This window comes from Rattus norvegicus, chromosome 2 (assembly GCF_036323735.1).
Source record: "Rattus norvegicus strain BN/NHsdMcwi chromosome 2, GRCr8, whole genome shotgun sequence".
Taxonomy (NCBI): Eukaryota; Metazoa; Chordata; class Mammalia; order Rodentia; family Muridae; genus Rattus; species Rattus norvegicus.
In genome coordinates this window covers 243279397-243306091 of record NC_086020.1, presented here as the reverse complement: position 1 = coordinate 243306091, position 26695 = coordinate 243279397, and the positions used below count along the sequence as shown (strand labels likewise).

Genomic DNA, 26695 nt, shown 5'->3' with positions numbered 1-26695 from the left:
TGTTGGAGAATGTATAGTAGAGCTCTTATCTGTGGAGACTATGGCTGGGACTCATTACATTTTGGCAGAAAGCAGAAAGCTCAGGTAGGTATCTATCAGGGTTGATCTGAACCATGAATGCCTACCTCTGCCCATCCCAGATCCAGAGACTTACTTTCTTTAGATAGTTTCCACCTTGTCAAGCTTTAAAACTGGCTCTCCAGAACAGTTCTATCACCTGGGGACCATGATTCTCTGCTAGGATGAACTACAAAGCCTTCCTTGTTGTTCACATCCCTAGGAGGGTGCTGAGGGAACCAAGAGCCCATACTTTTAGAGGGTTGAACAACTTGGTACAAGGCTGTCCATGCTGCATATGAGAACATGTCTGAATTCCTCCCTCTGAGCAATTCATTATAGCTGTTGTAGGAAGCCTTCGTGAGATTGCTTGTTAGCAGTAGATCTCATACTCCATACTTCTGTTCAACCTCATGAAGATAGCATATCTTCAGTTTTATCCCTCTGTTGTAGCAGAGTTTAAACAGCTAGCACCTTCCAACTCTTCCCCTGTAGAGAGACAAGACTATCTACCTATAATGCTCTCTTCTCTCGGCTACACAGACCATGATGCTCAAATTCACAGCTCCCCAGAAGGAGCTTCCTTCTCCGTGTGCTCAATGGAGGAGGCTCTGAAGGGAAGAACACTGTTTGACCAGGTGAGCATTTTTTCCTTTCTTACCTCGCTCCTGAGTTAATTCACTCTTCTGGCTTCCCACTAGTTTTCTTAGTACCAGCTCTTTTGGGTAAATCCTTTGAACATTTATAACTTCGAAGGTGGGAGGGAGGAACGAGTTTCACTCTGTAGAATTTCACTTCCATATAGAAATTTGCCCTTCAGTTTATGTATCTTTATGTGCATGCTGACAACTCTCAGGTTACCCTCATTCCATAGTAATCTCTGACCTCACACAGCAGCCACTTATGTGTTTGCTTACAGATCCCAAGAAGGCAAGGGTCTTCCCCAAGAACTCTTCCAATATTCTCATGTCGATAAACAATAGTCTCTCCACGTATCCCACGCCAATTCTTTGCTCTACCCCTACTCCTACCCTGGCTAGCACTCATCCACCCCACTAGTTACTTCTTTTGCTGTTCTTTGACACTTGAAGACCCCTCCCTGAATCTGTTCACTTTCCCTGTGTTTGCCTTTGACATCCTGCAACTGTTCCATTCATCTCCTTCACTGACCTGTGTAAGAAGTCAAACATTACAGTTCATTATAAGTGAGAGCTACATTTAAAACTCCTCAGGGACTCATAGATAAGCAGGAGGCCCTGGACTCCTGCCTACTCTAGCCACTCTCTGGGGTCTGCTTGCCCAGGAAACATTTCAGTTTATCCTAGGGGTGAAATATATAGTTGAGCCAACATATCAGGATAGGTTGGGGGATCTTGAGCCTTAGGGGGATGGGAGTTTGGGGTAAGGACTATGCTAGATGAGTGGGAGGATTTCTTCCTGAAGAATTCAGTCAATGAGACGTTCTGGGAGTTGGGAAATGCAGTTGGGAGAATAAAAACAGTGTTCTGCACCAAATTCCATTTTTGATTTTTCCCGGAGTTGAATCTGACTTTACAAGGTCAGAAAATAAACTTCTTTGCTTTTGCTACTCTGAGTCTCCAGCATTCCTATTTTTTTTTTTTTTGGTTCTTTTTTTCGGAGCTGGGGACCGAACCCAGGGCCTTGCGCTTCCTAGGTACAGCATTCCTATTTTTAAGTGAAGACCATTGATTTTCAAACCTGCTGTCCTGCAGGATACTCCCCATTCCTCTCCGTATACTTCTTGTTAAGTATATTTTCTATAGTGTCCAGTGTGGACTACCCTTCGTTTCCCTTCAAATTTGGTGGAGTAAAAGTGACATTCTTCTTGTAACCAGATGCTACAGAAAGGTGCTTGTGCTTGCTGTAGCAGCCTATGGAGAGATGCATGCTAGTTTGGAATAAAACGATAGCAGAGACTAAGAGAAGTTGGGTGATTTTATGATGCATTTTAGAGATACAATAGATAGTTAATTTTGATTTGCATTTCCATTTACAGAGACTTGTTGAATTTACCTTAAAAAAAAAAGTAAACCTCAGTTCGGTGAGAACCCACGGTTACTAAAATTCCCGACACACTGTTGGACTGGCTTTGCTGTTTCAAAGCCTACTGAAGTTGGTCCCCTGCCAGGATGACGAGGCACACTGAGTTTCAGTTTCATTTCCCAGGCAGGAAGCTGCAAGCAGTGGAAAAGTTTCTCTTTTCGTTTTCTGCAGGCTTGGCCACTGAGATGGAAGCTGCCCTCAGTAGCAGCCTTGGGGCAGAATCTTCGCCCAGACAGGTACTGTAGCTTCCTACTTAGTTGCTTGAAGACAAAAGTGAGTATTTAAAGATTTGAAAGCGATTATTTGAACAGACATCTCGGTAGTGATTTTCTTGTTCCAGGCTCACCTCCTGCTCAGTAACTTCCTGCAAGCCATGAGACAATAAGAGCACTTCGTGTACATCTTTTTAGGTTTCAGAATTTCAAGAGAACCGTGTTGGCTCTCCCACTGGACTCGAGTATGGCCATGAGAACCCGTTTGACCTGGGAGCAAGAAAAGTACCTGCGGAATTACTTTGGAGAGAAGAAGTTTTGTCTTCTTTACAAGGCCAGTGTGCAGGAGTTTGCTGGGCAGAATTTGCTCTATAAATGTCAGGATCAAGGTCCTACCATGGTAGTGGTTTATAGTGAGAAGTATGTTATTGGTGTGTACCTGCAAGAGGGCTTTCAGGAAAATAAAGTTTCCACCACTCTTTTTACAATCCAAGAGACTGGATTGTCACCATGTGCACTAGGACCATGTTTGCCACTTTCATTGTTCCGTTATGAAGAAACTTCTGATTTCTTTATACTGTTAGATAAAAAAACTGTGACTATAAGTTCAGAAATCCGTAAAGTGCTCCGACTGCCTTCTCTCAGTGGGGACACATTTATTCAGGAGTGTGAAGCTTTTCGGTGTGACGGTAAGTTTGCTCAGATAAACCTACCTGTTTGGTGACATGTGCCATGTGCCATGTTAGATGCTTTTGGTGACATATGGCAATGTTAGGTGACATATGTCTGAGGGAAGGACATGCTTGAATTCAGGCTCTCAGATCTGGAGAGATGATCCACAGAGATGACCTGGCCAGAAATCGCTAAGATTCTATCATGAAATGAGGATACTTAACTATGCATCAACTCTCCCGGACTTCGTTGTCCTAGCGATGACATTTGCAGCCTTCACTGTGACTCCCCTCTCCTTTTGCCTGTAGTTACTAGTTGGTTTTTGTGAGTTTGGCTGTTAGATTCCTCATAATACTGTCATCACATAGAGTCGGCTTTCCTTAATTAGGCCAGGAGGTTATCAGTTCATTTCAGTTTAAAAGAATCAACTGCATCATTAATTTGTCCCTGTCTAAGGTTTTATTATTTATATTCATAGTTTTATTACTTACTCCTGTTTTGGTTGTTGCTGCTTTCCATTTCTTTTGAGACAGTTTCTCCGTGTATCCCTGTCTGCCTGGAGCTTGCTTTGTAGACCAGGCTAGCCTGGAACTCACAGAGATCCTCCTGCCTCTGCCTCTGAAGTGCAGGCATTAAAGGTGTGTTCCAACACTGCCTGACTCTTTTATGTTCTTAAGAGGTCCTACAGCTTTTGTTTCTGTTTTCAAACATTCCTTATCTCCTAACATGACAAAGCCATGTTTTATCACAGAGTAGTGGCAAGGCGTTCACACAGTTGATGGAGCATAACCGCAGTTTTTCCTTTCCTCTCAGACACAGGTGCTATTTCAGAGAGTACTTTCTATAAACTCAAAAGTTCGCTTTTATTTTTTTTACGTTGTTTTTATTTCAAACTTAATTATACTTTAGTTATTGAAAGAAATCTTTATAATGTATAGTTTTGCTAATTTAATGGTATTTGCTTGGTTCTGCATACGGTCCATAGTGAGAGTTATTTAGAGATTCGATGGCACTGCTAAACCAATGGTTTCTTGGAGTGACTAGACATTATTTTTTTTATCTCCTTTTGTCTTCTCTTCCAGGAACACATCAATTGAATAGAAGTTCCTATTGATAGCTGACTTGGACAAAAAAAATTGTACATATTTTAAAAATTATTTTTATGCATCTCTGCAACTGCATCTTTCAAACCTAATACTATATTTGGGGAAATATCAATTGACGTCATTCATACCTTGGTTTGTTTCTGCTTCTCTAATTCAGAAGACACTCCCAATTCCAATCCAAATTCCTGTGAGGGCGAAACTGAAAGAGTGGGGAGCGACTGGGAAAGCTCATCTACAGGGTCCTCCCAAGTTCCTCTGTCTCCAAATGATGCGATGTGGAGGAGGCTCATCCAGAGTTTTCTCCCCTCGCTCTTTCTTATGAAAATATTACTGATAGCTTTGCCCCTAGTGAGCTTGTTCACATTTTATTTGACCAGCCAGTTTAAGAATTGATAACCTATATAATCTATATTATTTGCTGTTTTCCTTAGAGTTATTGGATGAAAGAAAAACAAGAGGCATTGTTGGGTAAGTCAATTAAAAAATATATTAATTATTCACTTTATGTCCTGATCGCTGTCTCCCCTCTCACAGTTCTTCCCACCCCACCCCTTCTTTTCCGAGAGGGTGGAGGTTCCCCTCTGTGTTCCCCACCCTAGCACATCAAGTCTTTGTAGAGCTAGGAGCATTCTCTCCCACTGAGGCCAGACTGGCTGCCCAACTAGGAGAATGTATTCTGTAGATAATCAATAGTTCTAGGCATTGTCCATGCTCCAGGTGTTTGATACCCACATGATGACCAAGCTGTGCATCTGCTGCATGTGGCTGGGGAGGCCTAGGTCTAGACCATGCATGCTCCCTGGTTAGTGGTTCAGTCTCTGAGAGTCCCGAAAGTTTCGGATTGGTTGACTCTGTTCTCTTCCTGTGGAGTTCCCATCCTCTCTGGGGCCCTCAATGCTTCCTTCAACTCCTTCATAAGAGTTTGTAAACTTCATCCACTATTCAGCTGTGAGGTCTCTGCATCTGCTTCAGTAAGTTGCTGGATTGAGCCTCTCAGAGGACAACCATGACAATCATAATGGAGTATCATTAATAGTGTCAAGGATTGGTGCTTGCCCATTGGATGGGTCTCTGGTTGGGCCAGCTGTTGCTTGGTCATTCCTTCGATCTCTGCTCCACCCCCAGTCCTTGCATTTCTTATAGATAGGATAAATTTTGGGTTGAAAGTTTTGTGGGTGGGTTGGTGTTTCTTTCAGTTTTTAACATTTTATTACTCTATTACCTTTTATTATGACAATGTATGTTACCAAAAGTAATGGTAGAATTTACTACAGTTAATATATAAACCATCAATGAATAGCCAAAACCCATGTCTATAATTGCTAAACAAATTGATCCTAGTAATGTTAAAAGAGCAGTCAGTATGAGTGGGAGGGGACTATTTTTTAATGTGTTTTACTTGACAGAAAATAATGTTGCCTGTGTGTCTGCGCTTTTTAGAGTTTTCATAGTAAGGTTTTTACTTTAGAATGTGCTGAGAATTATTACCAGGCTGAGAACATCTATTAGCGAGAACATGTTAGAAATGGTCCATGTCTATAAACTTCAAACATGTATTATCTAAGGACTTTTAAAGTTTATCATTATTAATCTTCACATCTGGCATGACTGATATCTATTTCTGATTTACAAGGGGTAGTAATATAAGTCTCATGACTGATCAGCATGGTTTGGATTTCTTTCACAATATGACTTAAAGGGGCATGCATTAGCTGTCTTTCAGTTGTTATAACAAAATACCACAGCCAAAAGCAACTTAAGGAAGGGTTTATTTTGGCCTAGGGATAGAGACTATTGCAGTAGGGAAGATATGGCAACAGTCACAGAAAGCATGGGCCCAAGGAAAATGGCTGCTCAAACTTTCATCTACATACAGGAAACACAGAGAGAAAAGACAGGAAGTGAATGAGGTGTCAATCGTGCAAAGGTGGCCTTCACTGATGCTTTCTTCTGGCAACGTTTTACCTCCTCAGGGTTCTGTAAAATCTTTCCAAACACCAGCACCAGCTGAAGACAAGAGCGCCTAGCTCCACGAGCCTAGGAGGGACACTCTCATTTAAACTACCATATTCCATGGGCTTGTGTGAAGAAGGCAAACTGCTAATTAGAAATGCTGTAAGGAAGAGAAGTGACTTATTAGAAGGTGTATGGTGAGATCATGTGAGCTGACCAGTCAGTTCTTAACGTTTGTGACGTTTTAACAGGTTATGCAGTAACTTACTAGATGCCCTGAGAAACTACAAGCCGTATGGAGACCTGGTTCACCAAACACGAATTCTGCTGTTGGGTCCTATTGGAGCTGGGAAGTCTAGCTTTGTCAACTCAGTAAAGTCTGTGTTCAAGGGCAGCATCACTCACCAGGCCTCGGTGGGCTGTGATAGAAATGGAATATCTGACAAGGTATGCATGCTTTAGCCCACCTAGGCTTCTTGGGTTCAAGGTAACTTTTTGGGAACTCTTTTGCCAGTCAATCTTATGTAGACTTTATTTAAATTTATAACAAAAAGAAATGCTCACATTGTTATCCTCCACTTTTTAGTATAGGACATATTCCATCATGTCTAAGAATGACAGTGGCCCCCTGCCATTTGTTCTGTGTGACTCACTGGGGCTGAGTGAGAATGAAGGCTTGCACACAGATGATATATGCCACATCTTAAAGGGCCACACTCCTGACAGATACCAGGTAACATTTGACTGATTTTTTTAAAGATGAATTTAGCTTTAAAATGTTTGCATTGCCCACCATCCACCTCATACTCTGGCCTAAAATTGCCACCTGAGCACGTAAAACTGCCCTTGTTCAATTTCCTTTGTTCCTTTTCAATAGAAAATTTGCCAAGAATTTTAAATATCTAAAGGATTCTTCTCTTATACCTATTATAACAGCCGTCAAGTGGTTTTTCTTTGTGTGTGTATGTGTGTGAAATAGACATCCATCTTTATGAATTACATATATAACTTCATTTTTGCCAGCAGGAAATTCGAAGGCAGAAACTTAGGAATGTGAGAGTTTTCATGAGGTTATTAATTTCAGAAGTTTCCCTTTTTGATTATTGCAGCATGGAACACTGTGTTAGTAAGTTCACTATCACTGTAACAGAATGCCAAGACCAAAAAGAAAGTTGGGAAGGAAAGGATTTATTCAGCTTACGCTTCCACACTGCAGTTCATCATCAAAAGAATTCAGGACAAAACTCAAGCAGGACAGGGGCCTGGATTCAGGAGCTGACACAGAGGCCATGGAGAGATGCTGCTTAGTGGCTTGCTCCTCATGACTTGCTCAGCCTACTTTCTTATAGAACCTAGGACCAACATCACAGGGACAGGACCATCTAAAATGGGCTGGGCCCTCTTATGTGTTTATGAAAAGATAAAGAGAGGAGGTATATGTTCTATGGAGGTGTGGTCAGGTATAGGGGAAGAGGGTGCCCAGTGGGTCCATGGTGAGGTATCCCTTACCCCCAAGGGACAAGATACATGATGGGATAGTATAAAATAGAGTTTATTCAGAGCATGGGGAGGGGAGTTAAGAGGGAAGTAGAGGCAGGGAAAGGCAGAGAGGTGGAGGGGAAGAGAAGAGAAGAAAAGAGAAGTAGAGAAGTAGAGGCTGGCCATGAACAGGTTTGAGAGGTGGGGGGTGCAGGAGAATGGGGGACAGAGCAGGAGCAGGAAGGCAAGAGCAAAAGCAAGAGAGCAAGAGAGAGAGGAGGAGGCAAGCAGCCCCTTTTATAGTGAGTCAGGCCTACCTGGCTGTTGCCAGGTAACTGTGGGGTAGAGCTTAGACAGAATGCTAACAGCCCTCCCCATGTCAATCACTAAGAATGCCCAATGCAGGCTCGCCTATAGCCAGATCTTACGGAGGCATTTTCTCAATGGAGGTTCCCTCCACTCTGATGACGGTAGCCTGTGTTGTTAGCATAAACCTAGCCAGCACAGGCATTAGGGCCTGAGTGGTTTTTGCCATAAGATTTCACATGATGAAGCCTCAGACATCAATTTGATGGCATCAGTAGGTAGAGGCTTTGGGGAATAGTCATGTCTTGTGGATGGAGCCCTGAAGGATAGAATTGGTGCTCTTCTCAATTGATCCTTTTTCGTTTGCCACGTGAAGGTATAGGCTAAAGATGAACCTCCAAACGACTCTCAGTAGACAGAAACTTTCCTGGCGCCTTGATTTTAGAATCTATGTGAGAAATTGATTTTTGTTTTAACGTCACCCAAAATGTTAGTAAATTTCTAGCAACCTCGCCTAAGTAGGGGTGTGTCCTTCAGCTTTAATACTTCTCAGCCTGTGCTGACCACAGGAGGGGAAGATGAAGGGGAAAGTCACAGAGTTGTTTTAGTCCCTAGTGTGCCTTAAGTTTCTAGTCATCTCCACGAACATTTGGATAACAAAGTAATCCTTACTCTTGAACCAAGCGAGCAGCTCACTGTGGCTGAATCTTTCACTGATGTCTTTGTGATCCTCTGTGCAGGATGATTAAAATTTAGGAGAGTCACATTTTGCACTCTTTGGGTTTTTTCTATGGGCATGTTTAGTTATTCCTTTATGATATCGTCTTAATTACACATTGTTTAATCATTTTATTACTGCGGGGGTATGTTATTTCTCGACATACTCTATCATATCCAAGTCTCTTGCTTTTCTTGACAGATTTTATACATATTCTTGAAAGCAAGCTTTCTTGTGATTGATTTATTGTTGTTTTGCGGGGAATTTTACTAATACTTCATGGCTTAATTTAATTCTGTGCATTACTCAGAAGGACTGTATTAACTTTTTGATCTTGGAAGTTTCTTTTATCTCTTAGTATAGAGATGGCATGTAGACATGTATGTTTAAAGACTGTTTTTTTAATTATGAACACTTAAAATTTATATAAAAGTAGACAAAATAGATTAATGAATTCCTATGTACTTGTAATGAGCTTCAGAATTTGTAAGCCATGTGTGATCTTATTTAATCTGTATTTCGCATCTTCTCTCCCCCTGTATCGTTTTGAAACAAATCAGAGAAACCATAGCTATGGTATGTGTCACCTGACTGTGCCCCATGTTGAGCACCAGCTGTGGTATGAGTTTTGGGAACCAGTTGTGGTTCTGGGTCCTCTGCTTCCTCCCTCTCAGGTGTCCAGTTGCTGGTGCACAGCAGAGTGGAACAGCTCTTTAAGACAAAGGCCTACTCTGATGGTCTTCAATGAAACAGCCTGAGTGTATATATTTACTGGGGTGGGCCTGTATGCATACACTTTATTCAGGGTGGAAAAGAGCTTTTCACAAACTTTGGAGAGTGGGAAGTAGTTTCCAGGGTAAATGAAAATCATTGGCTCGAGTTTAAAGTACTGCAGATGCCTCATTTGTAGGGAGAGGCATTCCAGGAATCCCAGGTACTTGCTGGGTGGGTTCTGTTTAAGGGGAGTTGGGGAAAGTTGAGGTCTGTCAAGGACTAATCAACCTTGCTGAGATAGAGGGTAGGGGGAGTCATGATCCCTAGGTCAAGGTCAGAAAAACCTACGTGGTAAAAGGAATCATACATTTTTTACTGAGCTCAGAGGATCTATCTGGTCCTGGTAGACTGTGGCCTTAATTAGCAAGTTTCCTCCACACATAACAGTTTAGGTATAGTTGGGTATTATTTTTATAATACATAGAAATACATATTATATATAGCCTTTTTTGTACATGGCTATAATAACCATAGCAAGGGTACTTTTGCCTTATTAAATATTATTAAACCATGCTTTTCCTTGCAATTTGACTATATAAGAATGTGTGTGTGTGTGTGTGTGTGTGTGTGTGTGTGTGTGTGTACACGTGTGCACATATGCACTCACATGTAAATGGAAAGATCAGAGGACAAGTTGGTGAGGGTTGGTTCTCTCCTTCTGCCCTGTTGTTTCTGGCGATTGAACCCAGGCAAATAATTCCACCTGCTCAGCCACCTCACTAGTACTGCAACTTGCCTATTTATTTATTTATTTATTTATTTATTTATTTACATTTTAAATGTTATCCCCTTTCCTGGCTCCAGAAACCACTATCCCATTCTCCTCTCCTACTTCGGTGAGGGTGCTCCCCAACCCCTCACCCACTCCCTCACACCTCCCCACCCTGACATTCCTCTTCACTGGGACATCTAGCTTGACAGGACCAAGGACTTCTCCCATTGATGCCCAACAATGCCATCCTCTGCTACATATGAGGCTAGAGCCATGGGTCCCTCCCTGTGTACTCTTTGGTTGGTGGTTTAGTCCGGGGAGCTCTGGGGGTCTGGTCGGTTGCTGTTGCTCTTCCTGTGTTCTTCAGTCTCTCCTTCACGAAGACTTGGCTTACAGCATTAGGAAAGCTGTTTCTATTTTGATGGTCATTTTTATCTTACAATTTTCAGGGAAACACATTTTTTTCTGATAAGATATGTTATAAATTCACAAATATGTATTAAAATCCTGAACTGAGAATTTTAATTTAATTTTTCTAATTATATTTTACTGACTTCCTTTTAATTTGAGACTTCTTATTCTCAAACAGTAGAGTTGATAGAATATTGTATCAACTAATTTCTTCATCTTACACAGTAACTTCAGGACAGACTCCACTATTAGTACCTAATCATATTTAATATTATTTACTAAAGTAACAATCAAATCTGGATATAATGTAACAATCCTAGAAGACTTTCATAGCATATAAGGATAGGACATCCATACTAATTATGCTGTGTTTTGCAGTCAGCCAGAAACAATTTAACTTTGCACTTATTCCATCTAAGTACCATGTTTAATTTGATTTATGGATTTATCAATTAATGAATTGATCTGCTTTTTCTGTTTATCCAAACAAATCCTTTTGTTTTTCCTTTAAGAAATCATAACAAATTTATGATTTTTCCCCTTTTTGCAACATCAAAGAAAATACACACATCTTTGTATGTCCTCGAATTCTAGAGAAATGGTAGTGTCCTGCAGCTTACTGATACACTGTGCCTTTGTTATGTGAACCGGCCCATAGTCAAGATGCCATGTGGATACTGTGTTGTCTTTTGCCATCATCTCTGTGAGACACACCCAGGGAGAGCGATTGTTAGCTCAAGACTCGTGACATTTTTGCATTATGGAATGTTCTTCCTCTTAATGCACTGTGAGATGATTCCAACTTCTCTCTGAATGTTCCGACTTCTGTTTTCATACACATGGTTTCCTTTTATTTAAAGTACTTCCTGCCACAGTCTTATTTATTTCTTGAGAACCTTAGTGCATTACAGCTCCTAGATTATATATCCCTTGATCAGAGGTGCTTTATCAGGCTCTGTGAAAGAACCACTACCTACTTGTGCAATTTCTTCTCCACCTTATGCTTAGCCTCTTAATATCAGGATTCTGTGCATTTGGTCCAAGCGCTTAGGACTGGAGCATCATTCATAACAAACACACTCTGACTTCCATCTTCTTATATACTTTACAGTTCGATTTCAGGAAACCAATCACACCAAACCATCCAAACTATATCCATGACCCACTGCTGAAGGACAGAATTCATTGTGTGGTGTTTGTGTTTGATATCAATTCTTTTAACCAGCTCTCTTGTGAGCTAGTGGCAAAGATCAAGCAAATTCGAAGAGACTTGATAAAGCATGGTAAGTGTTATTTGATTTTGCTACTGAAGGTAACTGACTGGACTTTACAAATGTGAGATTTTTTTTTTTGGCTCATCACCATGGTTACATCCAGGTGAGTTCTCAACAGCTGTATGGTCATGCACATGGGACCTAAACTCAATTTCCCTTAACACCTTAGAATGATGTAATGCTAGGACACCCCTCTGAATATTACAAAGGGTGAAGAATAGCACCACCACACCCATTCACACACTACCTTCATATTTTGTCATGTAGTTTTTGGCTAGGTGTTATATCTTTTCTATTGGACTTTAAAGGATTAGAAAATAGAAAGCAATAGTTTAGAATAAAGTCAGCATATAAAATATCTAGTAGAGAAAGGCATCGGGAAGGCAGAAGGGAACACAAGGTGGTACTTCTGGTTCCAACTCTGCTTTTTCTTGGTTTTATCGATCAGAGTTGGAAAAGAGTTCATCACAAATTTGAATCAAGGAAGGATTGACTTACCTGCTCACTGAAATTAAAAGGTTTAAAAACTTGGTCAGGGAATTTTTTTTGTCAACACCATGAGACAGGAGTAGCATATTCATGAGAAATGATGGTTTCCTCTCTCTTTTGGAGTGTCTTCTCCCATATTCTGTGTTTTTTTCCCCAGTCCCTACTAGACAATACATTTAAGATTGAATAGCGATTGACAATAATATGGGTTAAATTTTGGTTTTTCCAAAAAGTGGTCTCTAGTGAAGTTTCTTAGCTTGGAATGAAGGGGACATTCCATGCAGAAGAAACTCCAGAGTATGGCATGGGTCTATATGAGGTGGGAGGGGCACTGGAGGAAGAAAACTCCCTAAATCTAAAGTTGTTCCATTACTTTCTAGCAGCAAAACTGACAACTTACTAACTTAAAAATGTTGTTGAAGTCTGTAAGCATAAATTATATACATCTCTTCAATGCAGGCATTCTGCATTTGGCTTTGCTTACACACGTGGATAGCCTGACTTGGATTACAAAAGGAGATCTGCTAGACATATACAGCTGTAATCCTGTGAAGGTCAAGGTAATATATAAACAGTTCTCTGAATGTCTATGTACATCATATTCAACCTCATATAAAGAACAATAAATATACTAAACTGGGGAAGAATTAAAATAATTGCTGGAATAGTTAGGACACACTTCCCAGGCTTAAAATATTAAATAATCATAAACTTATTTTTGTGCTGAATTTAATGTTGAATTACATTTGCTGCAACTTAATTTAATTCAATAAATTTTCACTGATTTATTTATGATCAAACCAATATTATAGCCTCTAAACTGATATACAGATAATGAATACAACTACTGTACTAAAAATCTTATAATTTTATAGACAGAGTTGAGGGTAAAGAAAAACACACAAAGGAATATCACATGATTACATATGAGAAACATTACATAGGCTATTATGAAGATAATGTGTCCTGATGGTTTGAAGGAGAAAAAAAAGACACAGGGGTTGATTTTCATTGCAAGGTGACACTGAGAGATAGTGTCTAAGCATTTTAGTAAGAGAAAAGACAAAAAGAGAAAGCCATTTGGGCAAGGGAAATATAAATTAAGGTATCAAAGGGTGAAAAGGTAACATGTCTGAGATGTATGGGGTCCTCAATGTAATGAACAGCTAGATATTTGAAATATACAGAAAGGCAGAAGCCAGTAGTGATGACACTTAATTTTATCATTTTATATCTTAGAGTATCATAGACATTGGAGACTTGCCATGTATTTAACCTTAAGATTTCTGTAAATTCTGTAGAATAGACTGGAGGCCAAATGTTGCAGAGGTTGGAGCACAAGTTGTGTGCATGCCATGATAGGCCACACTTATGCACCACTATTGTCTGTGGTGGCTTTTTCTTATTGAATCATAGTACCTAGGAGATGCAAATTGCACTGTGTGACACATGAGGAGACAATATTAATTAGAAGCAAGGCTTTGGCAATGTTTATCAATAGTGCTAAGAAATGACAATGCTGTATTGGGAGCCTAGGTGATCTATGTTCAGGAAGAGCTAATCTATGCACGAATTAAACATTAAACTGGTCTAATGAAATTGGTTTTTCCTGGACATGCCTTGGAAAGGAAATTGAAATTTCTAGACATTAGCCCATGTATTTTAAAATTGCTTCAGTTGTAGATCAGGAGACATCATTTATTTTGTCTGTTTGCTTTTAATTGCTGTCTTCCTCATGTTCCTGCTTCAGTACTCTACACAAGTGCAGACACTGTTGAGGGCCAGCTGACCTCATGTTCCCTGCTCCTGCCAAGACGCCTGTTCACTCCTACACCAGCACTCATGACTGGTCCTCCGGTTACTGGCCTTACTCTGTTGTTCTCCTTTGTCTCTTGGCAATGCTTCCTTACTCAGGCTCCAAAGGAATCCCACTCCTTTCTTTTATCTTTTTATCTTTTCCATTCCTTCTCTCTCCCTCCCTTTCTTTACCTTCCTCTTTGTCTCTAGTTTTGCTTCCCTTTCCATTTCATTTTTTGTAAGAGTTCTCATTTTCCCATACAATATATCTCGATTATGCTTTCTCTTCCTCCAGCTCATCCTAGTTAACTCCCTACCTCCATACTCACCCAGCCTTATGTTCTTTCTCAGTCAAAAAAATAAAATAAGGAATTACAAAAAAACAAACCAAACATAGCAAATACCAATGATGACAATACATTAAAAACTTCACAAAGCCCTAGAACAAATGAAACTCAAGACGGATGATCAAAATGTGAATGCTTCACTCCTTCTCTAAAAGGGGAACAAGAATACCCTTGGCAGGGAAGGGAGAGGCAAAGATTAAAACAGAGACTGAAGGAACTCCCATTCAGAGCCTGCCCCACATGTGGCCCATACATATACAGCCACCCAATTAGACAAGATGGATGAAGCAAAGAAGTGCAGACCGACAGGAGCCAGATGTAGATCGCTCCTGAGAGACACAGCCAGAATACAGCAATTACAGAGGCGAATGCCAGCAGCAAACCACTGAACTGAGAATAGGTCCCCCGTTGAAGGAATCAGAGAAAGAACTGGAAGAGCTTGAAGGGGCTCGAGACCCCATATGTACAACAATGCCAAGCAACCAGAGCTTCCAGGGACTAAGCCACTACCTAAAGACTATACATGGACTGACCCTGGACTCTGACCTCATAGGTAGCAATGAATATCCTAGTAAGAGCACCAGTGGAAGGGGAAGCCCTGGGTCCTGCTAAGACTGAACCCCCAGTGAACTAGACTGTTGGGGGGAGGGCGGCAATGGGGGGAGGGCTGGGAGGGGAACACCCATAAGGAAGGGGAGGGGGGAGGGGGATATTTGCCCGGAAACCAAAGAATTATTATTAAGTATTAAATAAATAAATAAATAAAAAGATTCCACTCTGAAAAAAAAAACTCCACAAAGCAAAAATAAAAAAACAAGCAAGTAAAAGATCAAGAAGACAAAATAGCCAACGGAAAATGAAACAAGACCCAAACAAACAGATGAACAAAATGTAAAACAATGAAGTTTATTTTGTGTTGGACCAGCTGTTTCTGGGCATGGGCCCACCCTGGAGTAAGGTTGATAAACCCAGTGACACTCCATTGGAGTATTTTTGCCAGTAGCCATCAGTTCCAGACAGCTTCTTAATTAGGCACTGGATCATATGTTTACTTCCCTCTCTCAGTGCTAGCATCCTCTCTGGATGGAATCTGTGTAGACCTTATGCACTTTGCCATATTCTCTGTGAGTTAATGTGTGTGTCAATGTCATGTTGTGTCTAGAAGACACTATGTTACTGCAGTCAGTCATCTATCCGTTCTATCTCTTACAATCTTGCTGTCTCCTCTTCTGTGTAGATTGATCCCTGAATCTTGAGGGGAGAAGTCTGATGAAGACATTTTGATTAGGGCTGAGTGCTCTAAAGTCTCTCATTCTCTGTCCGTTGTACAGTTTTGCTTCTCTGTGTCAATTCGCTTCTGCCTTAACAAGAAGCTTCTCTGATGTGGGTTGGGTAAGGCACTGCTCTACAGGTCTAATAGAACATCATTATGAGTCATTTTATTGCTTTGTTCCTTTAACATGATAGTAGGAGATTTTCCTCTAGGCCCATGACCTATCTAGTCTCAGGTTCTTGGCCACTTTAGTAGAGCCAGGGATGATTTCCTTCTCACAGAGTGCGCCATAAATCCAAATCAAAAGTCGGTGGTTATGTCCATAGCATTTGTGCCACTATTGCACCTATATATCTTGCAGGAAGGTCACGAGGATTGTAGCTAGAAGATTAGATGACTGTTTTTCTACTCCAGTTGTATACAGAATACTTTCTAACACCATGAATGCTAGTTTGTAGGTATGAAACTTTTAGATAGGCACCAGTCAACTTCTCTGTGTTTTATGATATAAGTAGGTATCTTAATCAATAAGGCATTACCAGCAAGTTGTGGAGAAAAACTAATTGCTCGGCAATTGCCTGTGACTTTTAGGGGCAGGGAATGGGACTCTACTGGCCAATGACCCAAAAAGATATAACTGATTTCTGGCATGGGATGTTTAACCTGGCATAAGATGTCTAGTCCGGGCATTGTCTCCACTGTTATTTAGACTCCATTTAGATTCCTTTTATATTGTGTATATACTTTAGGAATCCTATACCTACTAATTTTTATCTTATTATGTCTAAGATATCTAAATCTTTCCATATTGTTTTTCAGTTTGCCTTTAAGTTGTCCTTCTTCATAGTCCCTCCTTTACCCTTTTCTCCCATCTCCCTCCCTATTTAACCTACCTATTCTAGTTTCCCTCCATGACTATACTAGATTTCTAATTCCTTGGTAGATTCTCCCCTCTATATTTTAATCCTTTACTAGGTACCTAATCTCTGTGGTTATTCAGAGCATAGCACACACATCAGACCTTAAAGTGAACATGCACATACAAGAGAAAACATACAATATTTGTCTTTTAGGATCTGGATTACTGGATTACTGGATTACATGATTTTTTCTAGCTCTATCTATTTAGCTGTGGATTTCATAACTTCATTTTCTTAGCAGCTGAATAATATTCCATTGTATACATACACTATATTTTAATTATACATTCATCATGTGATGAGCACATAGGCTGTTTCTAATTTCTGGTTATTATGAGTAGAGTAGCAATGTACATGGATAAGAGAATATCTCTAGTAGAATGGTGGAATCCTTTGGATATTTGCCTGAGAGTGGTATAGATGGGAATTTGAGGGAGGTCCACTTCCAGCTTCCTGAGGAACAACCACACTAATTTCCATAGTGGTGGTACCAATCTGTTCCCCTACCACCAATGAATAAGTGATCCCTTTCCCCACATCCTTGCCAGCATAAGCTCTCTGCTCTTGGTCGTTATAACTGGCATAAGTTGAAGTTCCAAAGTAGTCTTGTTGTCCCTTTCCTTAATGGCTAGAGATGTTGAACGTTTCTTGAAGCTCTTCCTAGTCACTTGCATTTCATCTATTGAGAAATCTTTGTTTAATTCTGTACCCCATTTTCAATTGTTTTTTGATGCCTAGATCTTTGTTTCTGTTTTTTATTGTTTTTAATATATTTTAGATATAAACCCTTGATCGGATGTATAACTGTAAAAGATTTTTTCCTATTCTGCAGGTTGCTAGTTTGCCCAAATGATGGTGTCCTTTGTCATACAAAAGCTTTTTTAATTTCATGAGGTCCCATTTATTAGTTGTTGATCTAAGAGTCTGTGCTAATGTATTCTGCTCAGAAGGTCTTTTCTTGTGCTATGAGTTTAAGGGTAGGTCCCAACTCCTATCAGATTCAGTTTATCTGGTCTTAAATTGATGAACAAAAACTCAATTTGTACAGGGTGATAAATATGGATCTATTTTTTATTCTTCTACATGCAGTCACCTAGTTTGACTAGCCCCATTTGTTGAAGATGCTATCTTTTTTCCAGTGTGCATTTATGATCTTTTTAATCAACAATCAGCCCTCCATAGATGTGTGGGTGTATGTCTAGGTCTTCAGTGTGATCCCCTTGATGGATGTGTCTGTTTTTATGCCAACACCATGCTGATTTTATTACTGTAGCTTGGTAATACAACTTCAGATCTGGGATGGTGCTATCCCCAGAAATTTTGATGGGGATTGCATCAAATTTGTAACATGTCATTTGTCTTTAATTCATATTGAGTATATTAATGCATTTAAATAAGGTATCAGTGATAGTGGAGTTTGATATACAATTCTTCAAGAAAGTACTGCAGAGAGTCTGACCTTTGATTTTTAAAAATTTAGACAAATGATCATCCAGCTCTTAGTTCTTATTACTTCTCCTATACTTTATATCGGCATTGGAGTTTTTTACTATGTTAAGACACCTGAGAGGTTGTGTGTACGTGTCTGTGTTGGGGTGCATGTGTGTTCATGCTTATAAGTGTATAATTGCATATGTGTGGGGAAGCCTTAATTCAATGTTAGGTGTCTTCTCACTTGATCTCTACCTCACTTTTTGAGACCCCATCTCTCACTGAACTTGGAACATGCTTATCTGGCTGGAATGGTAGATCAATATGCCCCTGGGTCTTCTGTCCCTTCCTTAACACTAATTATCTGTTTAATATGTGCTCTCATGAATCAAACTGTGGTCCTCAGTTTTACACAGCTCTGGGTTTCCAATTCCGTATTTCAGCTGGGAGTATTCCATAGACTCTTTGGTTTTGCCTTATCTGACATCTTGGTGGTGAGTAATTATGATTCAGAGTGGCAGCTGGACCCAGTGAAGAACATGCTGATCCTCTCAGCACTGAAAGAGATCCTGTATACTGCAAATGGATTCTTAGAGGATTTGCCTTTGAACAAATAAGTAGACTGATAATCTTGGAGCTTGAAGGTATCATCAACTTGGCTATTTTTTGCCTGGGTCTATTGAATACTTGCTAAGTCTGTTTCTCTAGGATGTTGGCATGAGTAGCACTGACCTTTAATGTTGAATGTATTTTTCTCTGTACATTTCCTTCCTGACTTCTTCTTCAAATCTGTCTTGGAGGACCTGTATAACGTCACTCTTGCTTCAAAAAGAAAATTATGAAATGAACTATATCTTCTCTCCTTTTCTTTTAAACTGGGAGGCTTTGCTTGAGACCTAGAACTGGATTGGATCAACATTGTCTCTCATCAGATATGATCTTATAGGATCTGTCCCTTCCTTAGGACCAAATACATCTGATGTAATACAAACATACATACATGCATTAAAATATATGATGTATATAATAGATTATGCATACAATATACATTTACATTATAAATTAATATGCGTAAATTTATATAATTATCCAAATATCTAGGAACCAAAAATGAGAAAAATATTTTTCTGAGATGGGCCTAATTTGCTTAATGGATTATTTTTAGTTGCATACATATATTTACTTGGGAAAAACCTAACTTTTAACTTTGTAGCTGAAGAAAAGTTCCATTGTGAAGATAGCACATATCCTGGATTCATTCTTTCATCATTGTACACCGAGTTAGTGTCTGTCCTTAGCTATTGTAAATAATGCTGTATACACAAGTGTGAAAGTATTTTGTGATACTTTTAGCTTCACTTTTTGTCCCCCCCCCACCTCATTTATTTCTGCTTCATTTAGTGTGATTCCTCCTAGGTAAATATTTATCATTTCCGAATATAAACTCAATTTGGCCTTAAATACGTTCTATTATCAAACTGCATATGCTGCCCTGTTACCATTAGAGATTAAATATTTTGATTTACTTTATTCAAATCTTATTTCATCGCATTAGAGCACTGCATTCTTTTCATTTGCTGCTGTTTCTGAAAGGACTGGGAAAGTCTCATCCTGCTAGCTTGTAGTCTGACTCTATGTTCTGGGTTTTGTTAGTTCTCTTTCTTATAGTATGAAGGGTTCTAGTCAGGATGAGCTTAGTTCTCTAGCAACCTTCTGCTTGCTTCTCACTAAAAACCCACTAAGAACATTTTGTTTATTTTATTCTAGGTATCAGAAGAAAAAAGTTACCATGTTGCAAAAACATAAAAAGGAGAGACTTTATCATGCCTTAATAATGAAGTCATCAACAAAGTAGTGAGAACAGAGGGAATGAAGGTGGTGCAGAAACTGGAGTGCACTGCAACTGTGCCAGGGAAGCACAAGATTACAGTGCCCTTCATGAAAAGAGAAATAAGATAAAAATGATCCATTATAAAACCCAATCACAACTCTGTTGGATTTATATTCTGTATCTATGAAAATAAAAGTTAATTGTCTAAAACTCCAATTCTAACTAAAGTATGTGTCATTTATTTTCAAATTCTGCATTGTGGTTACAAGTTACAAGTGACCAAATTCAACCTGAACAACATGGATAAGAAGGTGACTATGTTAGAGACCTAGAATAGGAAAAATACCATAAAATGATTCCCAATGATATTCTAGATCAGTACCTAGCCCAGTAGCCCCCAGAGAGATGTCCTTCAGCAGCTGCTGGGAGTGATGCAGAAGCCAAACATTAGATAGAGTCCAAATTGGAGATCTCCAGTGGGTCCCTCCTTTTGGAACCCCAGGAACCCTGCAGAAGAGGATGAAGATGAACTGTAGAAGCCAGAGGGGTTGGGGACACGAGGAGACCAAGGTCCACAGAATTAACTAAGCTGGGAATATAGAGGCTCACAGAGACTGAAGTGGCAATTCTGGAGCCTGCATGGGTCTTTGTAATGTCTTCTGCATAGATGTCATGGTTGCCAGCTTGGTATTTTTGTGGGGCTCCTAACAGTAGGAGTGGGGGCATGTCAGACTCTTTTGCCCACACTGAGGACACTTTTCGTCCTACTGGTTTGCGTTGCTCAGTCCTGATCTGAGGATATGTGTCTGGTCTACTGCATCTTGCTATGCTGTGTTCAGTTACTATACTTGGGAGGAATTCTCTTTTTTGAAGGGACTTGGAGTGGATCTAGGAGGGAGGAAGGGGGAACTCTGAGAGGAGTAGAGAAAGGAGAATCTGTTCTTAAAATGTATTGTGTGAGAGATAAACACATAAAAGCAACTTGATATTCGAGTACACTGAATTTTGTCAAACATTGCTAAGAAACCACTCCAAAATTTAATAGTTTGAGGTTGACTGTAGGTTTGTTGGCCCAACACAGGCTCCTACAGGTGCTCCCATTCCCATTCACTGACTGACTCCCATTCATGATGTGTCTGCAGTGAATTTGTTACCCTGCAGGTATGCGTTCTGAGGCAAAAGATGAAGAGACAGTAGGCTCTGAAGAAGTTATTTTCTTGAAGAATCACAAGAAACTACAGGGAAATAGTCAAGGTCTCTAACATCCTAATAAACTTCCTTAACAAAAAACCATTTCTATTGACATGCTCTAGACAAAAGCAAGTCACATGGTGAAACCCAAGAATATGATGAATTCAATCCATTCTAAGTAAGAATATAATGTATGTGAGTGTAGGATGTAGAAAAATAGTGCTATCAATTGTTAATTTATATGTTTATTATACTCACATATGCATGTATGAGCATACACGGTAGCATGCAGGATTGTATTGTGTGTGTGTGTCTTTGAATATCAAAGAAAATTTAGACTAAATTTATTTTATTTTTTTTAATCTTTATTAACTTGAGTATTTCTTATTTACATTTCGATTGTTATTCCCCTTCCTGGTTTCCGGGCCAACATCCCCCTAACCCTTCTTCCTCCCCTTCTATATGGGTGTTCCCTTCCCCATCTTCCCCCCACTACTGCCCTCCCACCAACAATCACGTTCACTGGGGGTTCAGTCTTGGCAGGACCAAGGGCTTCCCCTTCCACTGGTGCTCTTACTAGGCTATTCATTGCTACCTATGAGGTCAGAGTCCAGGGTCAGTCCATGTATAGTCTTTAGGTAGTGGCTTAGTCCCTGGAAGCTCTGGTTGGTTGGCATTGTGTTCATATGGGGTCTCGAGCCCCTTCAAGTTCTTTCAGTTCTTTCTCTGATTCCTTCAACAGGGGACCTATTCTCAGTTCAGTGGTTTGTTACTGGCATTCGCCTCTGTATTTGCTGTATTCTGGCTGTGTCTCTCAGGAGAGATCTACATCCAGTTCCTGTCAGCCTGCACTTCTTTGCTTCATCCATCTTATCTAGTTTGGTGGCTGTATATATATGGGCCACATGTGGGGCAGGCTCTGAATGGGTGCTCCTTCTGCCTCTGTTCTAAACTTTGCCTCCCTATTCCCTGCCAAGGGTATTCTTGTACCCCTTTTAAAGAAGGAGTGAAGCATTTGCATTTTCGTCATCCCTCTTGAGTTTCATGTGTTCTGTGCATCTAGGGCAATTCAAGCATTTGGGCTAATAGCCACTTATCAATGAGTGCATACCATGTGTGTTTTTCCATGATTGGGATACCTCACTCAGAATGATATTTTCCAGTTCCATCCATTTGCCTATGAATTTCATAAAGTCATTGTTTTTGATAGCTGAGTAATATTCCATTGTGTAGATGTACCACATTTTCTGTATCCATTCCTCTGTTGAAGGGAATCTGGGTTCTTTCCAGCTTCTGGCTATTGATAATTAAGACTGCTATGAACATAGTGGAGTATGTGTCTTTGTTATATGTTGAGGCATCTTTTGGGTATATGCCCAAGAGAAGTATAGCTGGGTCCTCAGGTAGTTCAATGTCCAATTTTCTGAGGAACTTCCAGACTGATTTCCAGAATGGTTGTACCAATCTGCAATCCCACCAACAGTGGAGAAGTGTTCCTCTTTCTCCACATCCTCGCCAGCATTTGCTGTCACCTGAGTTTTTGATCTTAGCCATTCTGACTGGTGTGAGGTGAAATCTCAGGGTTGTTTTGATTTGCATTTCCCTTATGAGTAAAGATGTTGAACATTTCTTTAGGTGTTTCTCAGCCATTCGGCATTCCTCAGCTGTGAATTCTTTGTTTAGCTCTGAACCCCATATTTAATAGGGTTATTTGTCTCTATACAGTCTAACTTCGTGAGTTCTCTGTATATTTTGGATATAAGCCCTCTATCAGTTGTAGGATTGGTAAAGATCTTTTCCTAACAGCAGTGTCTTTGCCTTACAGAAGCTTTGTGGTTTTATGAGATCCCATTTATCGATTCTTGATCTTAGAGCATAAGCCATTGGTGTTTTGTTCAGGAAATTTTCTCCAGTGCCCATGTGTTCAAAACTCTTCCCCACTTTGTCTTCTATTAGTTTGAGTGTATCTGGTTTGATGTGGAGGTCCTTCATCTACTTGGACTTAAGTTTTGTACAGGGTGATAAGCATGGATCGATCTGCATTCTTCTACATGCTGACCTCCAGTTGAACCAGCACCATTTGCTGAAAATGCTATCTTTTTTCCATTGGATGGTTTTGGCTCCTTTGTCAAAAATCAAGTGACCATAGGTGTGTGGGTTCATTTCTGGGTCTTCAATTCTATTCCACTGGTCTATCTGTCTGTCTCTGTACCAATACCATGAAGTTTTTTTGTTTTTGTTTTTGTTTGTTTTTTTTTTTTTTTGGTTTGTTTTTTTGTTCTTATCATTATTGCCTTGTAATACTGCTTGAGTTCAGGGATAGTGATTCCCCCAGAGGTCCTTTTATTGTTGAGGATAGTTTTAGCTATCCTGGGTTTTTTGTTATTCCAGATGAATTTGCAAATTATTCTGTCTAACTCTTTGAAGAACTGAATTGGTATTTTGATGGGGATTGCATTGAATCTGTAGATCGCTTTTGGTAAAATGGCCATTTTTACTATATTAATCCTGCCAATCCATGAGCATGGGAGATGTTTCCATCTTCTGAGGTCTTCTTCAATTTCTCTCTTCAGAGGCTTGAAGTTCTTATTGTACAGATCTTTCACTTGCTTGGTTAAAGTCACACCAAGGTACTTTATATTATTTGGGTCTATTATGAAGGGTGTCATTTCCCTAATTACTTTCTCGGCTTGTTTCTCTTTTGTGTAGAGGAAGACTACTGATTTATTTGAGTTAATTTTATACCCAGCCACTTTGCTGAAGTTGTTTATCAGCTTTAGTAGTTCTCTGGTGGAACTTTTGGGATCACTTAAATAAACTATCATATCATCTGCAAATAGTGATATTTTGACTTCATCTTTTCCAGTCTGTATTCCCTTGATCTCCTTTTGTTGTCTGATTGCTCTGGCTAGAACTTCAAGAACTATATTGAATAAGTAGGGAGAGAGTGGGCAGCCTTGTCCAGTCCCTGATTTTAGTGGGATTGCTTCAAGTTTGTCTTCATTTAGTTTAATGTTAGCGACTGGTTTGCTGTATATGGCTTTTACTATGTTTAGGTATGGGCCTTGAATTCCTATTCTTTCCAGGACTTTAATCATGAAGGGGTGTTGAATTTTGTCAAATGCTTTCTCAGCATCTAATGAAATGATCATGTGGTTTTGATCTTTCAGTTTGTTTATATGATGGACCACGTTGATGGTTTTCCGTATATTAGACCGTCCATGCATGCCTGGGATGAAGCCTACTTGATCATAGTGGTTGATTGTTTTGATGTGCTCTTGGATTCGGTTTGCCAGAATTTTATTGAGTATTTTTGCGTCGATATTCATAAGGGAAATTGGTCTGAAGTTCTCTTTCTTTGTTGGGTCTTTGTGTGGTTTAGGAATAAGAGTAATTGTGGCTTCATAGAAGGAATTCGGTAGTGCTCCATTTGTTTCAATTTTGTAGAATAGTTTAGATAGTATTGGTGTGAGGTCTTCTATGAAGGTCTGATAGAATTCTGCACTAAACATGTCTGGAGCTGAGCTCTTTTTGGTTGGGAGATCTTTAATGAGTGCTTCTATTTCGTTAGGAGTTATGGGGTTGCTTAAATGTTTTATCTGTTCCTGATTTAACTTCGGTACCTGGTATCTGTCTAGGAAATTGTCCATTTCCTTCAGATTTTACAGTTTTGTTGAATATAGGGTTTGTAGTAGGATTTGATGATTTTTTTTAATTTCCTCTGATTCTGTAGTTATGTCTCCCTTTTCATTTCTGATTTTGTTAATTTGTATACACTCTCTGTATCCTCTCGTTAGTCTGGCTAAGGGTTTATCTATCCTGTTGATTTTCTCAAAGAACCAACTTTTGGTTCTGTTGATTCTTTCTATGGTTCTTTCTGTTTCTACTTGGTTGATTTCAGCTCTGAGTTTGATTATTTCCTGCCTTCTACTCCTCCTGGGTCTATTTGCTTCTTTTTGTTCTAGAGCTTTTAGGTGTGCTGTCAAGCTGCTGATATATGCTCTCTCCTGTTTCTTTCTGCAGGCACTCAGGGCTATGTGTTTTCCTCTTTTACAGCTTTCATTTTGTCCCATAAGTTTGGGTATGGTGTACCTTCCTTTTCATTAAATTCTAAGAAGTCTTTAATTTCTTTCTTTATTTCTTCCTTGACCAGATTATCATTGAGTAGAGCATTGTTCAAATTCCATGTATATATGGGCGTTCTTCCCTTATTGTTATTGAAGACCAGCTTTAGTCCATGGTGGTCTGATAGGATGCATGGGAATATTTCTATCTTTCTGTATATCTTGAGGCCTGTTTTATGACCAATTATATGGTCAATTTTGGAGAAAGTACCATGAGTTGATGAGAGGAAGGTATATCCTTTTGCTTTAGGGTAGAATGTTCTATAAATATCTGTTAAGTCCATTTGGTTCATGACTTCTCTTAGTCTGTCTATGTCTCTGTTTAATTTCTGTTTCCATGATCTGTCCATGAATGAGAGTGGGGTGTTGAAATCTCCTACTATTATTGTGTTAGTTTCAATGTGTGTTTTGAGCGTTAGTAAGGCTTCTTTTATGTATGTAGGTGCCATTGTATTTGGAGCATAAATATTTAGGATTGAGAGTTCATCTTGGTAGTTTTTTCCTTTGATGAATATGAAGTGTCCTTCCTTACCTTTTTTGATGACTTTTAGTTGAAAATCAATTTTATTCAATATTAGAATGGCTACTCCAGCTTGTTTCTTCCGACCATTTGCTTGGAAAGTTTTTTTCAGCCTTTCACTCTGAGGTAGTGTCTGTCTTTGTCTCCTGTAGGCAGCAGAATGCAGGGTCCTCATTGGGTATACAGTTTGTTAATCTGTGTCTTTTTTTGGGGAGTGGAGACCATTGGTGTTGAGAGATATTAAGGAATAGTGATTATTGCTTCCTGTTATATTCATATTTGGATGTGATATTATGTTTGTGTGCTTTTCTTCTCTTTGTTTTGTTGCCAAGACAATTACTTTCTTGCTTTTCTAGGGTCTAGCTTGCCTCCTTGTGTTGGGCTTTACCATTTATTATCCTTTGTAGCGCTGGATTTGTAGAAAGATATTGTGTAAATTTGGTTTTGTCATGGAATATCTTGGTTTCTCCATCTATGTTAATTGAGAGTTTTGCAGGATACAGTAACCTGGGATGGCATTTGTGTTCTTTTAGGGTCTGTATGATGTGTCTAGGATCTTCTGGCTTTCATAGTCTCTGGTGAGAAGTCTGGTGTGATTCTGATCGGTCTGCCTTTATATGTTACTTGACCTTTTTCCCTTACTGCTTTTAATATTCTTTCTTTATTTTGTGCATTTGGTGTTTTGACTATTATGTGATGGGGGGAGTTTCTTTTCTGGTCCAATCTATTTGGAGTTCTGTAGGCTTCTTGTATGTTTATGGGCATCTCTTTCTTTAGGTTACAGAAGTTTTCTTCTATGATTTTGTTGAAGATATTTACTGTTCCTTTGATCTGGGAGTCTTTGCTCTCTTCTATACCTATTATCCTTAGGTTTGATCTTCTCATTGTGTCCTGGATTTCCTGTATGTTTTGGACCAGTAGCTTTTTCTGTTTTACATTATCTTTGACAGTTGTGTCGATGATTTCTATGGAATCTTCTGCTCCTGAGATTCTCTCTTCTATCTCTTGTATTCTGTTGGTGATGCTTGTATCTA

The 26695-nt window shown here is 39.5% G+C and overlaps 1 protein-coding gene across 4 annotated transcripts; it reads left to right on the top strand.

Moving 5' to 3' along the window:
• The first annotated feature begins 2222 nt into the window (after nt 1-2222).
• Ifi44 (interferon-induced protein 44) lies at nt 2223-20042 on the top strand. 4 transcript variants are annotated; one of them, XM_006233498.4, is made up of 8 exons: nt 2223-2357; nt 2532-3022; nt 4543-4579; nt 6316-6511; nt 6651-6797; nt 11576-11747; nt 12687-12787; nt 19763-20042. In XM_006233498.4, exons 2-8 carry the CDS (start codon nt 2581-2583, stop codon nt 19799-19801), a joined length of 1134 nt encoding a protein of 377 aa, XP_006233560.1. In that variant the 5' UTR covers nt 2223-2357; nt 2532-2580; the 3' UTR covers nt 19802-20042. The 4 variants fall into 4 exon arrangements, with proteins under 4 accessions (XP_006233560.1, XP_006233559.1, XP_063138061.1 ...); XM_006233497.4 differs by having other exon boundaries at nt 2462-3022; XM_063281991.1 differs by lacking the exon at nt 19763-20042 and adding an exon at nt 18439-18645 and having other exon boundaries at nt 2229-2357.
• Nucleotides 20043-26695: the final 6653 nt, after the last annotated feature.